This window comes from Petromyzon marinus, chromosome 61 (assembly GCF_048934315.1).
Source record: "Petromyzon marinus isolate PM22_M1 ecotype Great Lakes invasive population chromosome 61, UKy_Petmar_22M1.pri1.0, whole genome shotgun sequence".
NCBI lineage: Eukaryota > Metazoa > Chordata > Hyperoartia > Petromyzontiformes > Petromyzontidae > Petromyzon > Petromyzon marinus.
In genome coordinates this window covers 2,337,959-2,361,309 of record NC_133727.1, presented here as the reverse complement: position 1 = coordinate 2,361,309, position 23,351 = coordinate 2,337,959, and the positions used below count along the sequence as shown (strand labels likewise).

At 53.8% G+C, this 23,351-nt stretch overlaps 1 protein-coding gene across 2 annotated transcripts; it reads left to right on the top strand.

Annotated features, from left to right (window-relative positions):
• The first annotated feature begins 336 nt into the window (after positions 1 to 336).
• On the top strand, positions 337 to 23,147 carry LOC116955774 (uncharacterized). Of its 2 annotated transcripts, none has more exons than XM_076053454.1 (5): positions 337 to 527; positions 12,287 to 13,136; positions 16,203 to 16,826; positions 19,744 to 21,537; positions 22,287 to 23,147. In XM_076053454.1, the coding sequence occupies exons 2-5, from the start codon at positions 12,681 to 12,683 to the stop codon at positions 22,617 to 22,619; spliced, it is 3,207 nt and encodes a 1,068-aa protein (XP_075909569.1). In that variant the 5' UTR covers positions 337 to 527; positions 12,287 to 12,680; the 3' UTR covers positions 22,620 to 23,147. The 2 variants fall into 2 exon arrangements, with proteins under 2 accessions (XP_075909569.1, XP_075909568.1); XM_076053453.1 differs by lacking the exon at positions 337 to 527 and adding an exon at positions 10,157 to 10,687.
• The last annotated feature ends 204 nt before the right edge of the window (positions 23,148 to 23,351 follow it).

Here is a 23,351-nt window from a genome sequence, read left to right as displayed (position 1 = left end):
TTTATACGCCCCCCCTCCACATCCCTTTTGTACACAGCGTGGGATAAGAATTTTATTTGAACAGGTCACAGCGCATTGAGCTTCCACGTAAAGAGATCTTTTGTGTAAAAGCGACGCCTCCTGGCCATCACGAATGACAGCTGGATGTGGCTTTGTCGCCGTGCGGAAACGCATAGCAGCAGCCAAATAATCGATATATTATATATAAAGTTCATAATCCACTACATTTTTCTTCTTGGTTCTTTCGGTAACGTCACGTAGAATGGAAATAAAATAATAGAAATGAAACGTAATAAAATAAAATTCTCACGACGTTTCGGCCACAACACAAGTAGCCCTTCCTCAGGTGAAGAAACAGGACTGTCCGGAAGACAGCGTTTGAGTGAGCACTGCCAAGCATGGACCGCGTCTTTTAAGCTGTGTGGGCGGAATTAACATTTGAATTAGCATGTCACCCAGCCCCACCTCCGGAGTGAAGGAGGGGGGTGGCTGGGCACACAGAAAAAGAAAGAAGAAGAACATCCAAGGTGTGCTGCTGTGTCCTGTGTTGCGTTATAACTTTGCTTTAAACTGGACTACTATACAATACAATATTATGACTTGATTTGAAGCTTTCGTGACTGCAGGAATTACTCTTTGTTTTTTTTCGGTAAAGTCACGTATAAATACGAAATCATAAAATAACATAATAGCGTACGACGTTACGGTTGCAACACAAGCAGCCATCATCAGGTATAGAAGAGCTAAATTTACGAGAGAGAAGAAACACATAACCTCAGATGTATATACAGACACCCAAGTAGGGGGAACTAACACAGATACAACAGGGGACACAGAGAGAGAAGCATATCAGACAAACAGGGTTTAGCAAAATTTGGAAACCATATAAAGCAACACAGACGGTCAGTCAAAACACAATTAACGCATAGTCCGGTTGATCACGCTATTTAAAAGATTGCTAAATTGCAAGTTAAGTATGAACCTCAAAATACAGACCGCGCACACACACACAAACATCCAAGTAGAGCGAACCAGCACAGACACGCACACAGTGAAGTCGCCTTGAATAGGCAGAGAAGGTGAGGCTGAGAGACAATGGAACAATCAGCATGAGGTATGCATGGAGCAAAGGGGGGCGCGGCAGCACCCACTCGGAAGCAACAAGGCCCACACACAGGCAGAGACAGCACAGAGACACAAATCCAAGCCAAGACGCAAAGGCAGACACACAAGCAGAGACAACACAAAGACACAGACCTCATACATCCCCGTAGAGGTGGTTCAGACTTGATTTGAAGCTTTCGTGACTGCAGGAATTACTCTTTGGTTTGTTCGGTAAAGTCACGGTCTGTATTTTGAGTTTCATACTTAACTTGCAATTTAGCAATCTTTGAAATAGCGTGATCAACCGGACTATGCATTAATTGTGTTTTGACCGACCGTCTGTGTTGCTTTATATGGTTTCCAAATTTTGCTAAACCCTGTTTGTTTGGTGTGCTTCTCTCTCTGTGTCTCCTGTTGTATCTGTGTTAGTTCCCCCTACTTGGGTGTCTGTATATACATCTGAGGTTATGTGTTTCCCCTCTCTCGTAAATTTAGCTCTTCTGTACCTGATGATGGCTGCTTGTGTTGCAACCGAAACGTCGTACGCAATATTATGTTATTTTATTATTTCTTATTTATACGTGACTTTACCGAAATAAACAAAGAGTAATACAATATTATACCTTCCAATCTAAACTACATGGTATAATATCATATCCATAGACAAATTCCACCTTTGAATTATACAATGTGTCACTATACACTCCCCTATACTTTAGACTATAAAATATTAGACTTGTAATATTACACTATGTCTTATAGTGCAACAAAACCCCAACCGTGTGTGCCTCATAACAACCAAACGCCCCAATAAATAACCCAACCCACCTATACAAAGATACACTATATACAGCATATACATCCCCCCCCCCCCCCCCGCATTCAACCAGAGCCACCCGTCAGTGCAGCAAAAGGAGACGTAACAGGTGAGTAGAACAGTGTGAACAGAACAAGTGCAACCAGAAGGCAACATTACAAAACCCGGCGCGTTTTGGCATGAGTCCGTTTTGCGGGGCCATCGTAGGGGAGGGAACCGGTCGGGCCGGCGGTGGGCGCTGTCCGTTCGGGTGCGCAACCCTCCGGCATCCCGGGAGGACAATCCCCGTCCCCGCCGGGTGGCGCAGGTGGCTGGGAGGTCGTCATTCTCGAGGCACCTGAAGATGGAACAGTTAGTGGCATATCAGGGGCAAGCGGCGAAGTCGCCGCCCAGGAGTCAGCGGACACATCACATGCTCGGCCTGTGTAATGTGGTGGAGGGACGCGCGGTGCCACAAACGGCTTCAGGCGCGAGGGGTGTACATACCAGCGACGTTTCCCCCACTGAATATGAACGCACTGTGGCCGCATGACTTTTCCACAGGACCCCTCCATGGCCGCAACAATTTCGCCGAGGTTGCCAACGGTACTTGAGGGCAGTGCAGCCCGGCTCTGTCACCCGGTCTCCACGCATGTGTGCGTGACTGGCGCGATCGCAACCTCCCGTTAGCCTTCTGTCGGGAATTAGAGTTGTGGGCGGCTACCTCTCACGCCTCGGTCAACCTCACGATATTAAATTTGACATGGTCGGCCAATTTCGATTTTTCGTTTGGTTTGGAAACCTGCAGCTGAGTCGCAATAGGTGGATCAACATCGCGACTGTAAATCAGAAAGAACGGCGAGAATCTGGTCGCCGCGTGAGGAGCCATTCTGTAGCCAGCCAAAACCCCCGGGATCTGAAGGTCTCAATCGGTCTGGGAGTCACACACTTGGTGACACAACATGTACGTGAGGGTCCTATGGAAGCGTTTCACCATTCCATCCGTTTGTGGGTGATAGGGGGAAGTACGGATTTTTTTAGTACCGAGGAGCGCACACACCTCGTGCAGAAGGACGCCAGAGAAGTTCTTCCCTTGGTCAGTCAGCAGCCGTTCGGGAGCACCTTTGTCGAGGACATAGCCCTGGACAAAGGCCTCGGCGATGGCTGCGGCTGACTGGTTGGCAAGGGGCCATGCCATAGGCCATCGAGTAAAGTATTTTACCTTCTTTGGTTCTTTCGGTAAAGTCACGTAGAATGATAATAAAATAATAAATTGATAAAATAAAATAACACAATAATATTCTCACGACGTTTCGGCCACAACACAAGCGGCCTTCATCAGGTGAAGGGGCGAGACTGTCTGGTAGGACAGCGCTGTAGTGAGAGAGCCACGTTCAGATACGGCCTTTAAGCTGTGTGAGAGGAACAAAGCGCCTTGACAAAGGAATTAGCATATAATTTAGCATTGAAATGGCTGAATGATTAGCTTGTGACTGGTCACAGAAATAGCTATGTTAAAAGTTAAAGCATACACACCCGCAGAGGCACCCATTGTTAAAGGGATTAGCATAGAATTTAGCATTGAAATAGCTAAGTTAAGGCATACACATCTTGACAATGGAATTGGCATAGAATTTAGCATTGAGATAGGTGAGTGATTAGCTTGTACCTGCTGCAGAAATAGAGCTTGTACCTGCTGCAGAAATAGCTACGTTAAAGTCAGAGCATACACATTCACCGAGGCCCTTAGTACAAATCAAACAGGAGAATTTAGCATTGAAACAACTGAGTGATTAGCTAGTGACTGGTCACAGAAATGACTACACATCTGAGCTAATCACAGTACTATATAGTGAACCAATAGAAACTAAAATATAAATTACCTTCATGTTATCAATAAACTCTATATTCTCCAATCAGCTAAGCTACCAACAATAAGTCGTTATATATCACAATGCTATATGGCGAAAAAATGGGTGGATTCTTACCCTCAAATTTCAGCACCACGGATAGCTACGGGCCCCGTTCAGACGGACGAGTTCGTCCATGGTCGGAACAGAGGAGGGGGAGAGAGACAGCTGCGAGGCCCTAGTATGCTCCATATTGTAAAACTATACCATTAACCGTGGTGTGAGAGGCATTAAGAGGCAATGCTGGCGAAAGAGCTGCGGTCTGAAGGTCATCGTAAAAATACAATTAATTAAGAACAGAAATGATTTAAAACATCTTTCCAGTGGTTACTAAGCCTGAATCCATCTTCTCGGTTGAAATTGTCTCTGTGCTTGTATATGTGAATGGCCTCATGAACGAATCTCTCATGGTAGCCGGTTGGTTTGCAAAGAACCTCCGTCTTGGAGAAGTCAATGTCATGTGAGCCCACTGAATTATAACAGTGATCTGCCACGGCAGAGGAGTTCGTCCTACCGTGTTTCAAGTCTGCTTTGTGTTCGCGGATGCGGTCCGATGTAGCTACTACCACAGAGGCACTTTAGTTTGTAAACGCCCGGGTACTGTATGTCTGGAACAGCATCTTTTACAGATGGAACTAAATCACGGATTTTATGTACTGTGTTGAATCGGACCTGAATCTTGTGTTTGTTCAGGATTTTGGAGATCTTTTTAGTGACCCCTGCAATGTAGGGTAAGGTGATGGTTTTGAGTGGCTCCACAAGAGGATCCTTCTTCATGACTGGAGTGATGGCTTTGCGGATTGTGTAGTCGGAGTAGCCATTAGCCCTGAGAGCCTGGTGTACGTGCTTGAGTTCACTGGTAATGTGTTCCTGGTCGGAAATGCATTGGGCTCTATGGTATAGAGTCTTGATGAGGGAGTTCTTCTGAGATGGATGGTGGTGGGAATCCGGTTTCAAGTAAGCATATGTATGGGTAGCTTTCCTGTAGACAGAGTGGCTCATTGAACCATCATGTCTTCTTTTAATTAAGACATCCAAAAAGGGTAGTTTGCCATCTTTTTCGACCTCCATGGTAAATCTGATGGCTGGGTGTATGGAATTGATGTGGTCGTGGAATTGGTCTAGAGCAGGCTGGCCATGTGGCCAGATGACAAAGGTGTCATCAACGTACCTCTTCCATAAGGTCGGGCGTAGAGTGGCAGTCTGGATGGCGTCAGTTTCAAATTTTTCCATGAATACGTTGGCTACAACCGGAGATAGGGGGGAGCCCATTGGGGTGCCCTCAGTTTGTTTGTAGAAAGTTCCATTCCAGGTGAAGTAAGTGTTGGTTAAGCAATGTCTCACCAGGGGGGGTACATCAGTATGCAGTCCTTGATGAACCAGGTCTTCAATGATAGCGATGGTGTCAGGTACCGGGACTTTGGTGAACAAGGACACCACATCAAAACTGACAAGCAGGTCGTTTGGGGACAGGGAAATGCCTTTGATTGTCGATACCAGGTGAGTAGAATTTAGTACCGCAGAGGTGGTTTTTCCAGTGAAAGGTCGCAGTATATCAGCAAGAAAACGTGCCAGTTTGTAGGTGGGGGAGCTGATAGTAGAGACGATGGGACAAAGGGGTGTATCTTCTTTGTGTATCTTTGGAAGGCCATATAATCTTGGTGGTCTGGCAGCAGAGGGCTTCAACGAGAACTGTTTGATCTCATCAATTAATGCTGTTGAATCAGAGATTATTTTGTTCGTTTTGGTGACCAGGCTGTTGGTGGGATCTCTTTTTATTTTTGTGTAGCTGCCATCGTTGAGTAGTTCTTGAATTTTGTTGTTATATTCTGTTTTGTCCATGATGACAGTGGCATTGCCTTTGTCGGCTGAGAGGACGACAATATCATCCCTATTTTTTAATTGAGATCATTCAAAACGTTCGTCTTTGCTGATGTTGCTGGGTGGCAACTTAGCGTTTTTGAGGGTTGCAGCGATTTCAGATCTTGCTACGTCTGCAGAGATGTGACTCAAGCCCTTGAGTGCAACGTCGACATGGGCAATGATATAATTAACCGGTAAGTGTCTCGGTGTGACAGCAAAGTTTAGACCTTTAGCTAAAACGGATTTCAGACCATCAGAAATGGAACTGTTACTGCGATTAATTACGACTTTGTTGACGTCTATCTTTTCGGTGTGTGGATCCGATTTTTTGCTGGAGAGGTGATTGAATTTGGAAATCAAATTGTCCCTACATTTGTTCGACATAGTGGCAGCCGAAGAGATAGTCATATTGTCTACATTTTCCCAATCCGATGTAGACATTGTTGCTGTCAATTTTAAGTGTTATTTGTAGAGTGTCTTGTCTAACTGATCGAGTTTGGTGCGTGTAAGTCTGATTTTTTCCGAGATAAGAGCGAAGCTAGTTCTAGCTAGAATTCGTTTTGCATTGAGAGAAGTTGCAACAGCAGAGGTTAGTGTAAATGCGGTTGGTATTACCTTAGAGTCGCGGCATCTCTTCAGAAAGGTGAGAGACTCGATTAGTTGAGCCTTCTTATCCATCGAGACAATTGCCCCGAAGGCTGTTCCACCCGCAAGGCATATTGCAATGCCGCATGGTCCGTACGGACGGTGAAGTGCCGGCCGTACAGATATGGCCAATATTGTTGTATAAAAAACACAATGGCTAACAGCTCCCGACGGGTGACGCAGTTTCTCTGCTCTGCCGGAGACAAGACCCTTCTGCCGTAGGCCACAACGCGCTCCACACCACCGACAACCTGTGAGAGCCCGCCACCAATACCCGTATTGCTGGCGTCTGTATCGAGCAGGAAGGGTTGGGAAAAATTGGGGTAGCTCAATGGTGGGGCCCCCACAAGGGCGTCGCGAAGGGAACGGAAAGCGACCTCGACCTGGCCCCAGTGAAATTTCACTCCCTTTGCCGTCAGGGCATGTAAAGGTTTAGCAATGGTCACGAAGTCCGCAACGAACCGCCGGTAATAAGATGCGAACCCAATGAAACTCCTGACCTCAGCCACCGAGGTGGGGTCGGCCAGGAGCTGACACACTGCGTTTTTGCGGGATCGGTGGATATGCCCGATCGGCTGATGATGTGCCCTAAATACCGCACGGATTCTTGGAGCAAGTGGCACTTCTGTGGTTTGAATTTTAAATTTGCAGCGCGCATTTTGAGGAACACGGCGCGCAATCTCAAAAGGTGTTCATCAAACGTTTTGCTAAATACAATTACATCGTCCAGATAGATCAGACAAACGTCCCATTGTAAGCCAGCAAAAACCAGTTCCATAAGGCACTGAAATGTCGCCGGAGCGGAGTGTAATCCCATAGGGAACTGGTTAAATTGAAATAGGCCGTGTGGTGTACGGAATGCAGTCTTTGGTCTGGACCCGTCATCCAATGGAAGTTGCCAGAATCCTGATAACAAGTCCAATGTAGAGAAAAATCGTGCCCCTGCTAGAGCATCCAGAGATTCGTCCATTAGGGGGAGTGGATATGCATCGGCCACCGAGATTTTATTTAGGCGACGAAAATCCACACAAAATCTCAAGGACCCATCGTGCTTTTTCACAAGCACTATGGGTGCCCCCAACGGACTGGTGGAAGGAGATATAATTTCCGCAGCCAACATGTCGTCCACAGCCGTTTTAACATGATTCTTTTTGGCAGGGCTCAACCGAAAAGGATTCTGACGTACCGGGGCATTTGCACCCGTGTCGATGTGGTGTCGCAGCAAATTCGTGCACCCAATATCATATTTGTGATTGCTAAAGACGCCAGCGAATTCAATCAAAAGGTTCCGTAATCCGGCACGCTGGGAGTCTGATAGATCGTTCGTTCCTGAACACAGTGCGTCCATCCAACTATCGTCCTCAATGGAAGGTGGCCGAGTTGGAGGGTTGGTCCCCACATGTCCCATAACCGTTTCTTCTATGGGTACCGGCGTCGCGTGTGCAAGCACGGTCCCCTGAGTAAGCACAGCCGTCTGCACTCCGACATTAAGGACCATGATGAACGGGTCATCGCTCCCCTTCACAATCGTTTGAGCGGCCACCAAATCCAGCTTGTTTCCCCAGCCTTTGAGGGCCCTAACAGAACGCCGTGGTCCGAAACACCTAGCGCGAAAGGTCGACGCAACCGAAGAGGTACGAGCATTTTCGCGCCCGGTGGCACACGCACAGTATGATTGATGAATGCCTGTATCGTCGCGCAGGCCGTCCTTGAGGTGACGGGGGAAGGCAGGAACGTTATACGTCGGCCCGAAGGGAGCTCAATGCATCCCTGGTCAATTAATATTTTAATCGGCATTTTGGCCAAAAAGTCTGTCCCCAACAAGCATGGAACCGCCAGCGAGGACGAGACTAATATTGGCCCAGATAATTTGATATCCCCAATGCAAATTTGTGCTCGGATTTGGCCTATGATACCCAACGAACACCCGTTTGCTGTGTAACACGGAACGTCGACTGGCAGCAAGGGGCGGCTCTGAACGGGGAGGATATTATAGATAAAATCCGACACAATCATTGCCGATGCCCTCGTATCGACAAGGACACGCACCTCAACCCCATCGATACGACCCGCAACAACGGACGAACCCGCTGACGCAGCAGCAACTCGGTGAGCCAATTCAGACCACTGACCCGGCCCGGGCGCCCTCTCGACCCCGCCGCAACCTGACGAACCGGCGGCCATGCCACGAGATCCGTACATCGAAGCACGTGAGATAGTGACAGGTGTGTGCACAGACCGAGCATGTGGGATGCCGCGACTTGCCGGAGTTTGATGCGAAGGCTTGTAGGCTGGAGCGCCGTGCGGCCGGGGTCCTGGCGGTCGCTGTCGCGGTGCCCGGCATCCCGAAGCGACGTGGCCCTTGAGGCCACAGTTGTAGCAGGTGACGAGTGCACCCGCCATCTTGGGTTGCTCCTGGTGGATCGATGTCGTTCGAGCCGGCCTCCCTCCGGATCTCCACTCTGCAGGGCGACCCGCAGCGAAGATCTCCTCGGACGAGGGGATGGTTGACGTCCCAGCGCACACCGCAGCTGCACCGTTGGAGACGAGAGGTGGTCAGCGTTGTGACAGCAGATGCGCGTGTATGTTCCTTGCTGCCCGCAAGGAACACATATCCGCGTCGTCCGCTGCGATGACAATGATCTGCAGGTCCTGAGCCAGCGCCAGAAGTTTTTCCGTAACCATTGCGTCCACCCCCTCGCAGTCCATGCGCGGGAAAGCCGCTTTTGCAAGGGCCAGGAGAGCCGTGCAGTACGCAAGCGGCGACTCTTTCTGGCCCCTGCGCCGCTCGTGGAACAGTTGGCGACAGTCTGATGGCGGCCCGTAGACAGTGGCGAGGACTCGGAGCACCGCCTGCAGTGTAGCGCGCGCCGACTTGGGAGCCATGATGAGGGTGGCGAGAGCGTCATCGTCCAACGTGGCCGGCAAGGCACGCAGCGCCTCGTTGTCCGTCCACTCGGACATCTCTTGATGAGGGAGGAAGTGACGTTCAAAGGCCCCCCAGTCGCCCCCGTCGGACACAAATTCTTTTAACACAGGCAAGCACTGTTGGAATGATGGCTCCGTTTCCAACAGCCGCTGCGCGTCGTTCCCGCCGTTTTCGTCATCGGTGATGACGTTACGGCCGGTGATTGGCCCTCGCTGTCCACGTGGTGCTGTAGCCCTCGAATCTCCGTAGTAGACACCGCCATGGCGGCGAATCCAAATTCTGGCAGCCGTGTGCTGGCGGGAACGGCCGTTGACCGGCGTTCTTCGCCATGCCGCATCGGCACCCCCAGCCCAGCGCGGTTAATTTCTTCCAGCGTGGATGCCGCGGCGTACAGCAGCTCGGCAAGAAGGGAGTGAGCCGCCCGTAACCCGTCCCCTAACGGCTGTTGGGACGCCTGTGGCATTTCGGGATCGTCGGCCAAGTCCGCTGGCGCTGTCCCAGCTGCCCGAGCAGAGTCGTCTTCCTCCCCAGGTTCTTGCGAGCGGTTTGTCCGTCTTGTGTCCATTATAAAGACCACTCCTGACACCAGTTGTAGTGGGTTCACGGGACACGGAGACCGTGGAGTAGAGGCAGCACTGTTTATTCAAGCTTAACAAGGGTTACACTGGAAGGGGTAACGGCCCCTTCACCCGTACACACGCTGGGACACCCCCTAGGCTATCTAGCCTAACCACTGTGCTCCCAGTTCCTCCGCTACAGGCGCTAGAGGAGGCTATCTGATCTGGCTCTGGTCAAGCACAGATCACGGCACCCCACCAACCAGACCGACCCTTAAAAGGGCTCCAGCTCTGAGGCTCTGGGGCCACACCACTGGCTTACCTTGCCGGCCCTCAAAAGAACAGCGGTCAGGGAAGTCCCAGGGTCTATCTAGCCGGCCTTCCTTCTTCACTGGTTCTTCATTCTTGGCCCCAACACACTGCCCCGAGCTCTCTGGCTCCCCGCCCTTTATACCCATACACCACTGAGGGTGGGGCTATAGCGGACGTGGTTGTAGCCACCATGGTGTGATTGTGTGTTACCTTCCCGCACTGTGTCTCCTTCCCACAACACCCCTACATCTGCATCCCTCCACGGATGTTCGTCTTCAGTGGGGACATAAGTAACCACGACTACCACTCCTCGCCTCTGGTTGATGGGAAGGCGAGCCCAACGTAGCCTGGGGCTTACAGCTTCCCACACATAACCGCCACACTCCCACGCCCCCTTCATTCTTTTAGGTCAGAAGAAGAACCACTCCCTTTTGTTTGGTAGTCTCCTGTCCCGAGAAGAGGACTGTCCACCCCTCATGGTGGCAGGAGCCAGAGCCGGTCCACCGGACCTCCTGAATACCGCAGAGATCCAGGAGGTACCGGTCCTGCTCTCGACAGCCTCTCCTCTGCAGTGAGTATTCGAACATTCCACGTGGCCATTAATTCGATTTTTATTCCGTGATTTAGTGGTAATTTATTTGAAGGTGGAGGGGTTACCAGCCCCTCGCACCCGTCCAGAGCCCCCATTTGGCCGTTGTGGGGGCTACAAACGCCATGAGGGGAATGGCCAATCTAAATTTTGCCATTCCCCCCACGGCACTGCTCACCACAGCATTGCCGTCCGGCACCAACGAGTATGTAGGAGGTTGTTTTTCCGAACTGCCCCATCACACACACACAATCATACAAACATACACACTCACATAGAACACACACACACACAATAAAATCTATTCATTATAAACCGCAAGTCAATGTACTGTACACACATTCCAGTCATAATGTCAACCACCTCCCATGCTCTCACAAAGACCCCCCCCCCCCCGTATAGCCTCAACAGACTGTTGGGGCAAGTGCTGTTAGCGAGCAGCACCTATCAAAATGCCGGTGGCGAGTACCGCGCCCGGCCGCCTTTGTCTCCCTAGTGACGACGTTTACTACACACCGCACCAGGTGCTCATTTTGAGGCTGAGTCTACCTAGGGCGAGCCCAGAACCGGTTCTGGGCTCGCCCTAGGGGCAAGTGCTGTTAGCGAGCACACGGGGGCGTGGGTGGCCACACAGACACAGACCGGAAGCACGTGGAGGGCTTCACCATTCTGGCGAATTGCCCGATGATGCTGGGGATGTAATTACCAGCGAAACGTCACAGTACTCAAGAAATTGTAAATGTTGTGGATTCGCTCTTCAACACAGCGGCGGGCTAAAGTCGTGAACTATTTTGTCTTTTGTCAAACGTGACACGTATTTTTTGTTTTTACCGATTGGCCGTGTCGAGTTGTGGAGGGTTACGACACATTTATAGATAACGCGATCTCACCCCAAAAAAAAACTTTATTGTCAATTAATATTGGTGGCGAAAGCCTCCTACGTGTTAACCTGACTCACACTCTTAAGGTCAAATACAAACACACAACACCGCACGCACACACACCCACACAAACCGCTCTCACAATGATACTCTGACACCTGCTCCCCCCCTCTCGCGACGACTTGCCCAAAGCGTCGCCCCTCTTTGTGTGGATAGCCGCAGTCTCACGCAACCGGGGCGAGGGCGAGACCCGCGGTGTGTGTGGGGGGGTAGAGAAGAAGCCGCTAAAGGAATAGAAAACACACAGAGAGGCAGAAGAAGAACTACCACCAGCAGCAGCACCAGCAGCAGCAGCATCAGCAGCACCAACAGCAGCAGGAGAGTAACAGAGACAACGCAGGCATCAGAGAAGCAGTACAGAAGCAGCAGCAGCAGCAGGAGAGTAACAGAGACAACGCAGGCATCAGAGAAGCAGTACAGAAGAAGCAGCAGCAGCAACGGAGAAGCGCATTCGCTAGCGGCCGTCTGGAAGGCGCTCTTCCTTCCGCTATTCGGAAACGCAGTGGGAGCTTTGTCCCTTTTAAATAATAATAATCATCATCATGTAGATTTACAAGCTCATGTCTTGAGAACCAATCCTTCTTCTTGTTGTTGTTGATGTTGTTGACGTTTGTTGTTCTTCCCCCGTACCTCCGATTAGCGCGGTTGGCGAGGTACGGTGCGAAAGAAGTTCAAGGTACGTACACTAGAAGTCAATATTAAAGCAGCAGCAGCAGCATCATCAGCAGCAGCAGCATCATCAGCAGCAGCATCAACACACAAACAGGAAGCATCATCAGAAGAAGGAAGCATCAGCAGCAGCAATAGAAGCATGAAGCTTCATCATTAGCAGCCGCAGCAGCAGCCTAACCCTAAACCCTCGTTTTGAACCCGAACCACTAAACCTTAACCCAAACCCCTAACCCCAAACCCAACCCCTAACCCCAAACCCTAACCTCTAAGCCAAATCACAACCCTAAACTCTAACTTTGAACCCGAATCCTACCCATAAATTTGACCTTCTCATCCTAAAACGCACCCCCCTCATAACTACAATGGGGTCTCGTGCGCTTTCCCCGCATCTGCTGCCCTTGCTGCTGCTGCTGCAGCGGCTGCTGCTGCTGCTGCTGCCCTTGCTGCTGCTGCTGCCGCGCCCCGCATCGCCCTACAGCTACCGCGACTGCGAAATCCACAACAGCAGCAGCGGCGGCGGCGGCGGAGGCGTCTTGAAGGTTTTCTGCTACAATCGCAACCTCAGCTCGATCCCCCTTGGTCTGCCAAGGGGCGCCAGCGAGCTCGACGTTTCGGACAACCGCCTGTGGCGGGTGACGCGCGCCGACCTCGCGCAGCTGCCGAGCCTCCGCGCGCTCAACGCCACTCGCAACGAGGTCCGACGCGTCGAGCAAGGCGCCTTCGCCGGCCTCGGCCTCCTGCGCGACCTCAACCTGGCGCACAACCGCCTGGAGGCCCTGGCCCACGGCGTGCTGGGTCCCGGCCTCGAGTCGCTGCAGGTGAGCGGGGGGGTCACTGGGGGGGAGGGAATGTGGGGGAGGAGGGGGTGTGGGGGGGAGGGGGTCACTGGGGGGGGTCACTGGGGGGGAGGGGGTCACTGGGGGGGGGAGGGAGTCACTAGGGGGGAGGCGTGTGGGGGGAGGGGGGTCACTGGGGAGGGAGTGGGTGTGGGGGGGAATGGGATTTGGAGGGGAGGGGGGGTCACGGGGAGAGGTGTGGGGGGGAGGGGGGTACCTGGGGGGGGGGGGTCGTGTCGCTCCAGGTGAGGCGCTGCTGGGTGGGTCGTGTGGGAGGGGGTAGGGGGCGTTTCACTGGGGGGGGGGGGGGGAGGGGGTGTGATGGTGGTGATGGTGGTGATGGTGGTGATGATTGTGATGTTGATGGTGGTGATGGTGGTGATGGTGATGATGATGGTGATGATGGTGATGATTGTGATGTTAATGGTGGTAGAGGTGGTGATGGTGGTGATGATTGTGATGTTAATGGTGTTAGAGGTGATGATGGTGGTGATGGTGGTGATGATTGTGATGGTGGTGATGGTGGTGATGATTGTAATGGTGGTGATGATTGTGGTAGTGATGGTGGTGATGACTGTGGTGATGGTGGTGATGATTGTAATGGTGGTGATGGTGGTGGTGATTGTGATAGAGGTGGTGATGGTGGTGATGATTGTGATGGTGGTGATGGTGGTGGTGATGATTGTGATGTTGATGGTGGTAGAGGTGGTGATGATTGTGATGGTGGTGATGATTGTGATGGTGGTAGAGGTGGTGATGGTGGTGATGATTGTGATGGTGGTGATGGTGGTGATGATTGTGATGTTGATGGTGGTAGAGGTGGTGATGATTGTGATGGTGGTGATGGTGGTGATGATTGTGATGTTGATGGTGTTGATGGTGGTGATGGTGGTGATGATTGTGATGGTGGTGATGATTGTGATGATTGTGGTGATTGTGATGTTAATGGTTGTGATGGTGGTGATGATTGTGATGGTGGTGATGGTGGTGATGATTGTGATGTTGATGGTGGTAGAGGTGGTGATGATTGTGATGGTGGTGATGATTGTGATGGTGATGGGGTTCGAGGTGAAGATGATTGTGATGGTGGTAGAGGTGGTGATGGTGGTGATGTTGGTGATGATGGTGATGATGGTGATGATGGTGATGTTAATGGTGGTAGAGGTGGTGATAGTGGTGATGATGGTGGTGATGATTGTGATGGTGGTAGAGGTGATGATGGTGGTGATGATTGTGATGGTGGTGATGACTGTGATCCAGACGTTTGGCACAGTGGGTAGCACAGGTGGTGCATCTGCCAGTCATCTCAGCCAGTCAACACAAAACACCTGGGTCTGTCCCGTGACCTCCTCCTGCACCTAGCCTGGCACAGCAGTCAACACGTAACACCTGGGACTGTCCCAGCAGCACTTGCCCCGACAGTCTGTTGAAGGCTACTCGGGAGATCTGTGCCTTGTTGTTGTTGTTGTGACCTGCAGTTTTTGGTGGTTGATCACAGTGTCAGAGTCCTCGCCCTGAGTGAGGTCATCAAAGAGTGAAGTTCATGGTGAGGGTAACTATGGGGCCGTCCATAAATGACGTCACGCGATTTTGGACGTTTTTTGACCACCCCCCCTCGTCACACGGCGTCACAAAAAGTCAGACCCCCCCTCAAAAATGACGTCACAAAGCTCTGCCCCCCCTCCCCCCCCCAAAAAAAAAACATGCTTCAAATCGCTTTAAACTATTGTCATTGTAGTGCGTATTTAATGTGCCGCTGCACTCTGATGTTGCATGAGAAAACATTTATGAAAAAGTCAATTTAATTAAGTAGAACGTGTTGTCTATATTTATTTAAAGTTGCGCATTTTGATGTGACGTCACATTTCTCAACCTCCCCCCCCCTCGTCACAAATGTCTGACCCCCCCCCGCCCCTAGGTGCGTGACGTCATTCATGGACTGCCCCTATGGTAGAAGAGATACGAGTGATGGTGGGGTGTACTAAATATATGTATATGGTGGCAATTAGCGCTACACTGCATTACGAACCCAGGCGACCAGAGTTCGATTCCCGCTCACGGTCAACACCGGTGACGATTATCCGAACCGGTCCTGGGCCTCCCCTACCTAGGTCGACTCAGCCTCAAATGAGTACCCGGTGCGGTGTGTAGTAAACATCGCCACCGGGGAGACAAAGATGGCCCGGTCGTGGTGCTGGCCACCCACCCCCTCGTGTGCTGTATCGGTCTTCATAGGTGCTGTTCGCTAACAGCACTTGACCCCAACAATCTGCCCAGGCTATACGGGGGATCTTTGTCTTTGTGAGCGAGTGTGGAGTTTGTATGTTCTCCCCCTGCTCTGCATGGGTTTCCTCTGGGTGCTCCAGTGTCCTCCCATAGCTTAACCCAAACACACTGTGGAACTGGTATCGGCCAAAATCACATCGCCAATACTGATGAAACCCCTTCAAACTGTAAAATAAACTAAAACATCTTTTACTTTAGCAAGGTAAGGCCTGCTGAGCGATGTTGCTCTTTGTCAGAAGCGAGCTGCCTATCACAAATGACAGCTCAGCGAAGTGGATTTTCACCACGTGGATATTATGGCAAGCCAAAATACATCTTAAAGCGTGATGTTGAGTCTAAATGTGGAGGGAAAAACTGGAGGACACGGATACAGCAGGCGTCAGGTTCGGGATCAAACCCACGACCTCCTGTATACCAAGGGAGGTAGTTAACATCTCACCACGGAGAGAGACACGAAAACTCCAAATAAACAGCAGGCGTCAGGGGTCTGGATCGAACCCACGACCTCCTGTAGACCAGGCGATGGAGTTAACATCTCCTAGGCATTTTTCGATTTAAAGCTTTCGTGACTGCAGGACTATGCACCGTGGCGCGGTGATCACCGCACATCAGCAGTAACGGCAACGTCACCCCCCCCCCTCCCCTACTACAAAAAAAAAACCTAGCAGGACCCCTCCTGAAAAAAGTGTCTTGATACTACGCAATCATCATCATCATCATCCCAATGGTTCCTCTTTCCCCCCCCCCCTCCTGCTACACCAGTACGTGCGCCTGGACTACAACCTCATCACTTTCATCTCGGCATCCGCCTTCTCCGACCTCCCCTCGCTCGTGTCGGTCAACCTCAGCGGCAACGCGCTGACCTCCCTCGACGCGGCCACGCTGCCCTTCGCCTCCTGCTGCCCGATCCTGCGCGACCTCCTCCTCGCCGACAACCTTCTGCCCTCGCTGATCGTCGGCGGCGGCGGCGGCACGCGGCCGCCGCCGCTGCCGCCGTTGCTGAGACTCCTGGACGTGTCGGGCAACCCGCTGGCGCTCGTGAACTTCACGGACGCATCGGCGCGCAATCTCAGCACGCTGCTGCTCCATCGCTGCCTGGCGCGGCCCCACGTGGCCCTCGTGCCGCTGGCCGACCCGCGGCGCCTCGACGGCCTCCGCTTGCTGGGCCTCGGCCAGGGAACGGCGGCGGCCGTCGAGCGCACGGCCGTGGGCTTCTTGCGGAGCCTAAGCGGCGTCGACCTGCGCGCCGTGGAGTTGGACGGCAACGCGATGGGCGCGCAGCTGACGGCGGCGGTGGTGGCGGAGCTGTGCGCCGCGTTCCCGGGCCTGCGCTCGCTCTCGCTCAGAGGCAATGGGCTCACGAGGCTGGGCAACGGCACCTTCAGGGTAAAAAGAAATGGCTTTATTCTTCTTCCTCCTCCTCTTCTTCCTCCTCTTCTTCCTACCACAGCTCGCGGATCACCCGTCACAGCGCGGCGACGGTGGTGGAGTCTCGATGGGGGGGGGGGGGGGGTGGGCGGTCCACTCAGATGGCTCCCCCGATGTTTGTTCGGTCGCACTTGAGCAGGCATCGCCACCATCGTCAACGTCACCACCACCACCACCGGGAGTGGGCCACTAGGCCTGCAAGCAGCGGTGGAGTGTGGGATGGGGGGATCACATGCCCCCACCTTCCATTCGTGGGGCGAGAGTGGCCGTGGGGGGTCACGATCGCCCCGCCCGCCACCCCCCGTGTCCACCACTACTACCACTACCACCACTACCTCCTCTGTGAGCAGACGCCAGGAGCGTCGTGGGTTTGTCAGTGGGGGAGGGTATACGAACGACGGCTTGTTCCCTCTATCGCTCGGCGTCTGACGTTTGCTGCCGGCTCTCTCCGCCACTGGATGATGAGCTGCGTCGGCACGATGCCCGTCCTGGAGATGCTCGGTCGCTCGTGCGCTGGCAGCAGTTCCTCACTCTTGTCTTGGTTCCCAGCTGGTGCTGGTCGGTGTGCGTGTGGGTCGAACCCACGGCGCGCTCGCTGGCGCTGACACTCTTGCTCACGGGCGGCTGGTCAGGCTCTTTTCCCTGCTGGAGGAGCCAAGTCGGCACAACGCTTGTCCGCTGGCTGCTGACACCCTTGCTTGGTGGCGCTGGTGGCTCTGCGGCGTGCTCTGTCCTGCTCCGGCTCTCTGGCAATGAACGATGCTTTCGTTCGTTGATGGCAGGCTTGGTTGACGTTTGGCGCTTTCCGCCCTCTCTGACGGATGATGCTGGAATTCTCGTCAGCTTAGCTCGAACTGCAGTGGCTCTTGTGAGTCGATGCCCAGAGCGGAATAATTTTCGAGCGATACTTCTTCTGACGGCGCTGAATTCGCACGGCGTAGCGTGTCGCTACCCAGTGAGCCTCGTCATCCTGGATGAGTTGCGGAGTCTTCTTCTACGTCGGTGGTGATCTCCTGCGTCGGTGGCTGGCTGTTATCTTTGGGGGTTGAGCATCTTCGAAAGTTGGTCGCCGTCTTCTGCCGCAGGTAGTCGTGATACTATGTATGGCCAGTGTCTCTCTTTTTATGCCAACATTTCTTCCTCTGGCTCGCCTCCTCACAAAGGACCGGAACTTCCTTTGATGTCGCTGTTGTGGGGGGGCTGTACGTGTGTCCGTGTGTGTGTGTCTTTTATTAAGCCATCTGTGTCTCTCCCTGTGATTACCGTCGTTTCCCTCGCTCTGGGTGTTACATTCCTTGCTATCTCGTGCTGCGGGAAGACAAAGACGGTTGGGAGGCTCTTTTCCTATGGAACACAGTTTATCTTGGATAACCCTCGGTTTAATACTGCACAAATATTATTTGGTTTGTTTCCTAAGATTTGTGATTTAACATTGTCATCACCACGTATTTTTGGGGGGTTTATTAATTTAGTCCCCCCGTCTGTATCCGGGGATCGGTGCTTTTTATTCTCGAGGTCAGAGATATAGCTTAGTTTGTACTTAAGTTTTTGTGATTGCAGGAACTCATTACATAGATAGAAATATACAATAAGAAACAATGAGTTGAATAAGGGTGACATAATATAAGTAATAATGAAGCCACTAATATAGACTGCAGTCTATCATGGCGACTTATTCTTATAGCCAAGCTTCAACTTTTTCCGTAAAAAAATATATATCAGTTCTAATGTCCGTTTGCCCTGTGCTCTGTATCTGTGCCTGTGATTCTGGATATTTGTTTGTGAACTATCTGTTGGCAATCTGGAGATTTTGCAGATAGTCGCTAACCTCCCTTTGCCCCGGAGTTTATTATTTAATGGCCTTTTACGACCTCCAGCTGCTTGGTGCTTGTGGGAGGTAGCGGGTTTGAGGGTGTTTATTTATTTAATCGATTATTATTATTATTAAAAATGGCAGAATTATTTTTAATATTAATTTTTGGAAATAGGCCTATATATACAACACTCCACTACCACCACTACCTCCACTACCACCTCCACTACCACCACCACTATCACCACTACAACCACCACTGCCACCACCTCCACTACCACCACTACCACCTCTACTACCACCACCACTACCATCAATACCACCTCCACTACCACCTCCACTTCCACCTCCACTACCACCACTACCACCACCACTACCGCCAATGATCCCCCACCCTCCCTCGTGGAGCCTGTAACAGACTGGATGGGCAAGTGCTGTTAGCGAGTAGCAGCTGTGAAGGCCGGCACAGCACACGAGGGGGTGGGTGGCCAGCACCACGCCTGGCCGCCCACGACCAGTTAGGATAATTGTCACTGGTGTTGGCCGTGAGCGGTAATCGAACTCAGGTAGCCGTGTTCGTAGCGCAGGGCGCTAACCACTGTATCACTGCTCCCCACTACCATCATCTCTACCACTAAAACCATCAACTATCATCAAAATAAAAATTGTGACCACCAGCATCACCCTCGCCCCCACCATAATCTCCACCACCAACACCACCACCTTCCTCAACCCCACCATCACCGCAACCACCATCATCTCCACCACAAACACCACCATCATCTCCACCACCATTCTCACCCCCACCACCATCATCTCCACTACCACCACCATCATCTCCACCACCACCTTCACCACCCTCAGCACCATCATCATCATCTCAACCACCCCTCTCACCCCCACCATCATCATCTCCACCACCACCCTCACCACCACCATCATCTCCACCACCACCACCATCATCATCTCCACCACCACTCTCACCCCCACCATCATCTCCACCACCACCATCAACTCCACCACATAATCCCAAGCCTCTGACCGACTGTCACCATCTCGCAGGGCTGCTCAAGGCTGTGCCGAGTGGACCTCCAGAGCAATAGCATGGAGGAAGTCGAGCGCGGGGCGCTGGGTGGGCTACCGGCATTGCGCGAGGTCTACCTGGGCGCCAACAGCCTCTCCACGTTCCCTGCCTCCGCGTTCGCCCCCCCGCTGCCCGCTCCTGCCGCCACTGCTGCCAGCGTCCTCATCGGCGGCGACAGTGACAACGCCGTTGGCGACGTCTGCGACGCCGGTAGCTGCGATGTCGCGAACGCCGACATTAGTGTCAGGAGCGGCGGCAGCGGTGGCAGCGGCGGCAGCGGCGGCAGCGGCGGCAGCGGCGTCGCCACCTTGGATCTCGGCTCCAATTCGATCTCCTTGCTCCACGCCGATGACCTCCGGTGGCTGCTGGAACTGAGGACCCTGAACCTTTCCAAGAACCAAATCACCGAGGTGTCCTCGGGCTTCCTGCGCGGTCCCCGTCACCTCCGGCGCCTGCTCATGTCCGCCAATCGGCTCATGAGCGTGGCCGGCATCTTCCCCGAGGACCTGGGCCTCCTGGAGGCCCTTGACCTGCGCAGCAATTATCTGTCCAAGCTGCCGGCGGGAAACTTCGCCAACCTCACCTCGCTCCTGTTGCTCAACGTTGCCGACAACCAGATCACGGAGGCGGAGGACGGCGCGTTCGACGGCCTCGCCGCCCTAGGCCGCCTCGACCTGGGCGGCAATAAGCTGGGCCTGCAGCCCCTGGGACCGCGGGCGTTCGAGGGCCTCGTCAACCTCACCAACCTGGAGTTCAACAACAACTACCTGCACTACGCGTCCGCGGGCGCCGTCCACAGCCCGCCGTTCGCTCCCCTCCGCAGCCTCACCCACCTCTTCCTCAACAGCCAGCGCAGGGACGGCATGGTCAACTTCCCATCCAACTTCCTGGAGGGCCTGGCCACCCTGCAGGAGCTCCACGCCGGGGAGCTCTACCTGTCGGTGCTGGACGCTGGCACGTTCCTGCCGACGCCAAACCTGCGCTACCTGGACTTGGGCTCCAACCCGCTGTGCGGCGTGGAGCCGGCGCTGCTGCGGCCAGTGCCGCTCCTCGACGAGCTGCACCTGCGCGGCGTCCGCCTGGACGACGTCACCTTCCTGTCCCGGCTCAACCTGAGCCTCCTGCGGGTGCTACGCGTGAGCAACAACCGCGTCGGCGAGGTGTCCTCCGCCGAGCTCGGGGCGCTGCCGCGCCTGCAGCTGCTCGACGTCGTGGGCAACCCCCTCTCCTGCGGCTGTGACAACGCATGGCTGCGCGACTTCCTGCTAAACTCGAGCCGCGTGCAAGCGCCGGGGCTGTGGCACGTCCGCTGCGGGTTCCCGCTGTCCCGGCGCGGCGAGCTCTTCGTGCGTTTCGACGCGAGCCAGTGCCGCGACCGCTCCGGGCCGCTGCTCTTCGCCTGCTGCTCGTGCGCCGTCGCCCTCGTCATGCTCACCGCCACCGTCTTCAGGTTCTGGCGCTGGCACCTGCTCTACGGGTATCACCTGCTCGCCGCTTGGCTCGGGGAGCGCGGGAAGCCCGCGCGGCAGCCCGGCCCGATACGCTACGACGCGTTCGTGTCCTACAACAGCGACGACGAAGAGTGGGTCACGCGCCAGCTGCTACCGCAACTCGAGGGCGCCGGCATGCGCCTCTGTCTGCACCACCGCGACTTCGTGCCGGGCAAGGACATCGTGGACAACATCATGGACGGCATCTACACGAGCCGGCGCACGCTGTGCGTCGTGACGCGGAGCTACCTGCGCAGCGAGTGGTACTCCAAGGAGCTGCAGGTGTGCGCGCAATGGCGACGTCATGGACGGCAACCACCGCTCACCGCCACCCGCACATTCATCACCAACTTCCACCCAACACCACCACTCACCCGCCAACCACCCATTCACTCGAATGCCCACTCATCACCAACACCCAATCCACTCAACACCACCGCGACCACCGCCACCCAGCCACCAAACATCACCACACACCCAATCATGGGCTCCACCATAGGAATGTTGAATTTACACCACCCGGTCTGCAGGGCTGCAAGCGGGAGATGAGCACCGATAGCTCAATGTGGCTCGATTCTGCGGCGGCGACTCCGACGAGGCCACTTCTGCTGCGTCTCATAGAGCCCTCACATTTGAAGGATACACCCGAAGTGGCAGCTGTCCCTGTGCTGCAGAGCATTCCTCAGCACCTGGCATGGGAGCAGGCATTTCACTACTGCCAGTAGAGGGCGATGACCGTCTTGATCAAGCCTAGGGGCACCCCCGTTGACAGCTGTCCCTGTGCGGCGCAGTACGACTCAGCACCCAGATGCGAGCGGGCATTAGTCTACTGTCAGTGGGGGCAGTAGCGATGATTGCCATAAGTCTAGCTTAGGGGGTTCCCCAGTGGCAGCTGTAACCTGGTCTGCTGGCGGGCATTTGTCAGTGGGGGAGGGGGTCGCTGTGTGGTCGAGCCTAGCGGGTCACCAGTGGCAGCTGGGGTGACGATTGCTGCTCTGTTTCCCACTGGAGTGACCCTGCCTCTCGTGCAGGTGGCGGCGTTCCGTCTCTTCGAGGAGAACCAGGACGTCCTCGTGCTCCTCTTCCTCGAGCACATCCCTCACAACGAGCTGTCCGCCTACTTCCGCATGCGCCGCACCATCCGCTCGCGCACCTACATCACCTGGCCCGGCGCCCGGGAAGACTCGTTCGCCCGGCGGGGCCGGCGGGGCCGCTCGGTGACCCCCGCGGGGTCGGAGGGCGCCTGCAAGCTCTTCTGGCACCGCGTGGTCGGCGCGCTAGGGCCCGGGGGGCGCGGGGACGAGGGGTACGGGGTCGCAGAGGAAGGGGGTCCGCTGGGAGCCCCGCTGGTGCACGCCTGCTGACCCGCTCGCCGTGGCGATGGTGACAATGGTTGAAGGTGGCGTTGGTCGCAATGATGGTGATGCCTGCTCAAGGCAACCGAACAAATGTCCAAGTTTGGTCGGCGGGTTCGTAATGGCAGTGTCCCGTATCCACCCGCATGCCTTCTCCCCACCGCCTGTTGCTTTTGTGAGAATGTGGAGTTTAGTGCTGGGTGTAACATCTTGTGGGTTCGTCCTCAACTCTTTAGGCAGTGCTACCGGAGCAGTGGGTGAGGCTGATGTTAAGACATGGCAAATGGAGCGCTAGCTGAACGGGGCTAGTGGCTGGGTGGGCCTGACGATATAAAAAGTGGGTGTGGCTATGCAAATGCATCTGAGCAGGGGGGGGGGGCACTGAGTGGGTGGTGCTGGTGATTGATCGTTAACGCCAGGGTGCATTGGTGTTAAGAAATCGAGTGCTTTGACATTTAGGGAATGTTCGTGATACTTAACGTTTATTATTGTTGTGGTCCATGTCCATGAATAAAAACACATTGTCTGACCCCTCCACCACCCAACAGGGTCGTCGCGTTTACACAGCTGAAATTATCATTATTATTTATGCGCTCCTCGCGAACCCGAGCTCGACATCGGTGTGGGGCCACCGCTTTTGGCCCGGAGCTCGGCGTCGCTCGTCCCAGCAGGGAGAGGGGCGCGACGACGAAGCCTTAGGGAACGGCGTCGCCACCTTCGTCATCCCTGGGGTTGAGAATC

Coding starts and splice junctions, on each gene's coding strand:
- LOC116955774 (XM_076053454.1), top strand. CDS start 12,681: ATGGGGTCTCGTGCGCTTTCCCCGCATCTGCTGCCCTTGCTGCTGCTG. Junction 16,827..19,743: donor TGGGCAACGGCACCTTCAGG/GTAAAAAGAAAT, acceptor ACCATCTCGCAG/GGCTGCTCAAGGCTGTGCCG. Junction 21,538..22,286: donor GGTACTCCAAGGAGCTGCAG/GTGTGCGCGCAA, acceptor CCTCTCGTGCAG/GTGGCGGCGTTCCGTCTCTT.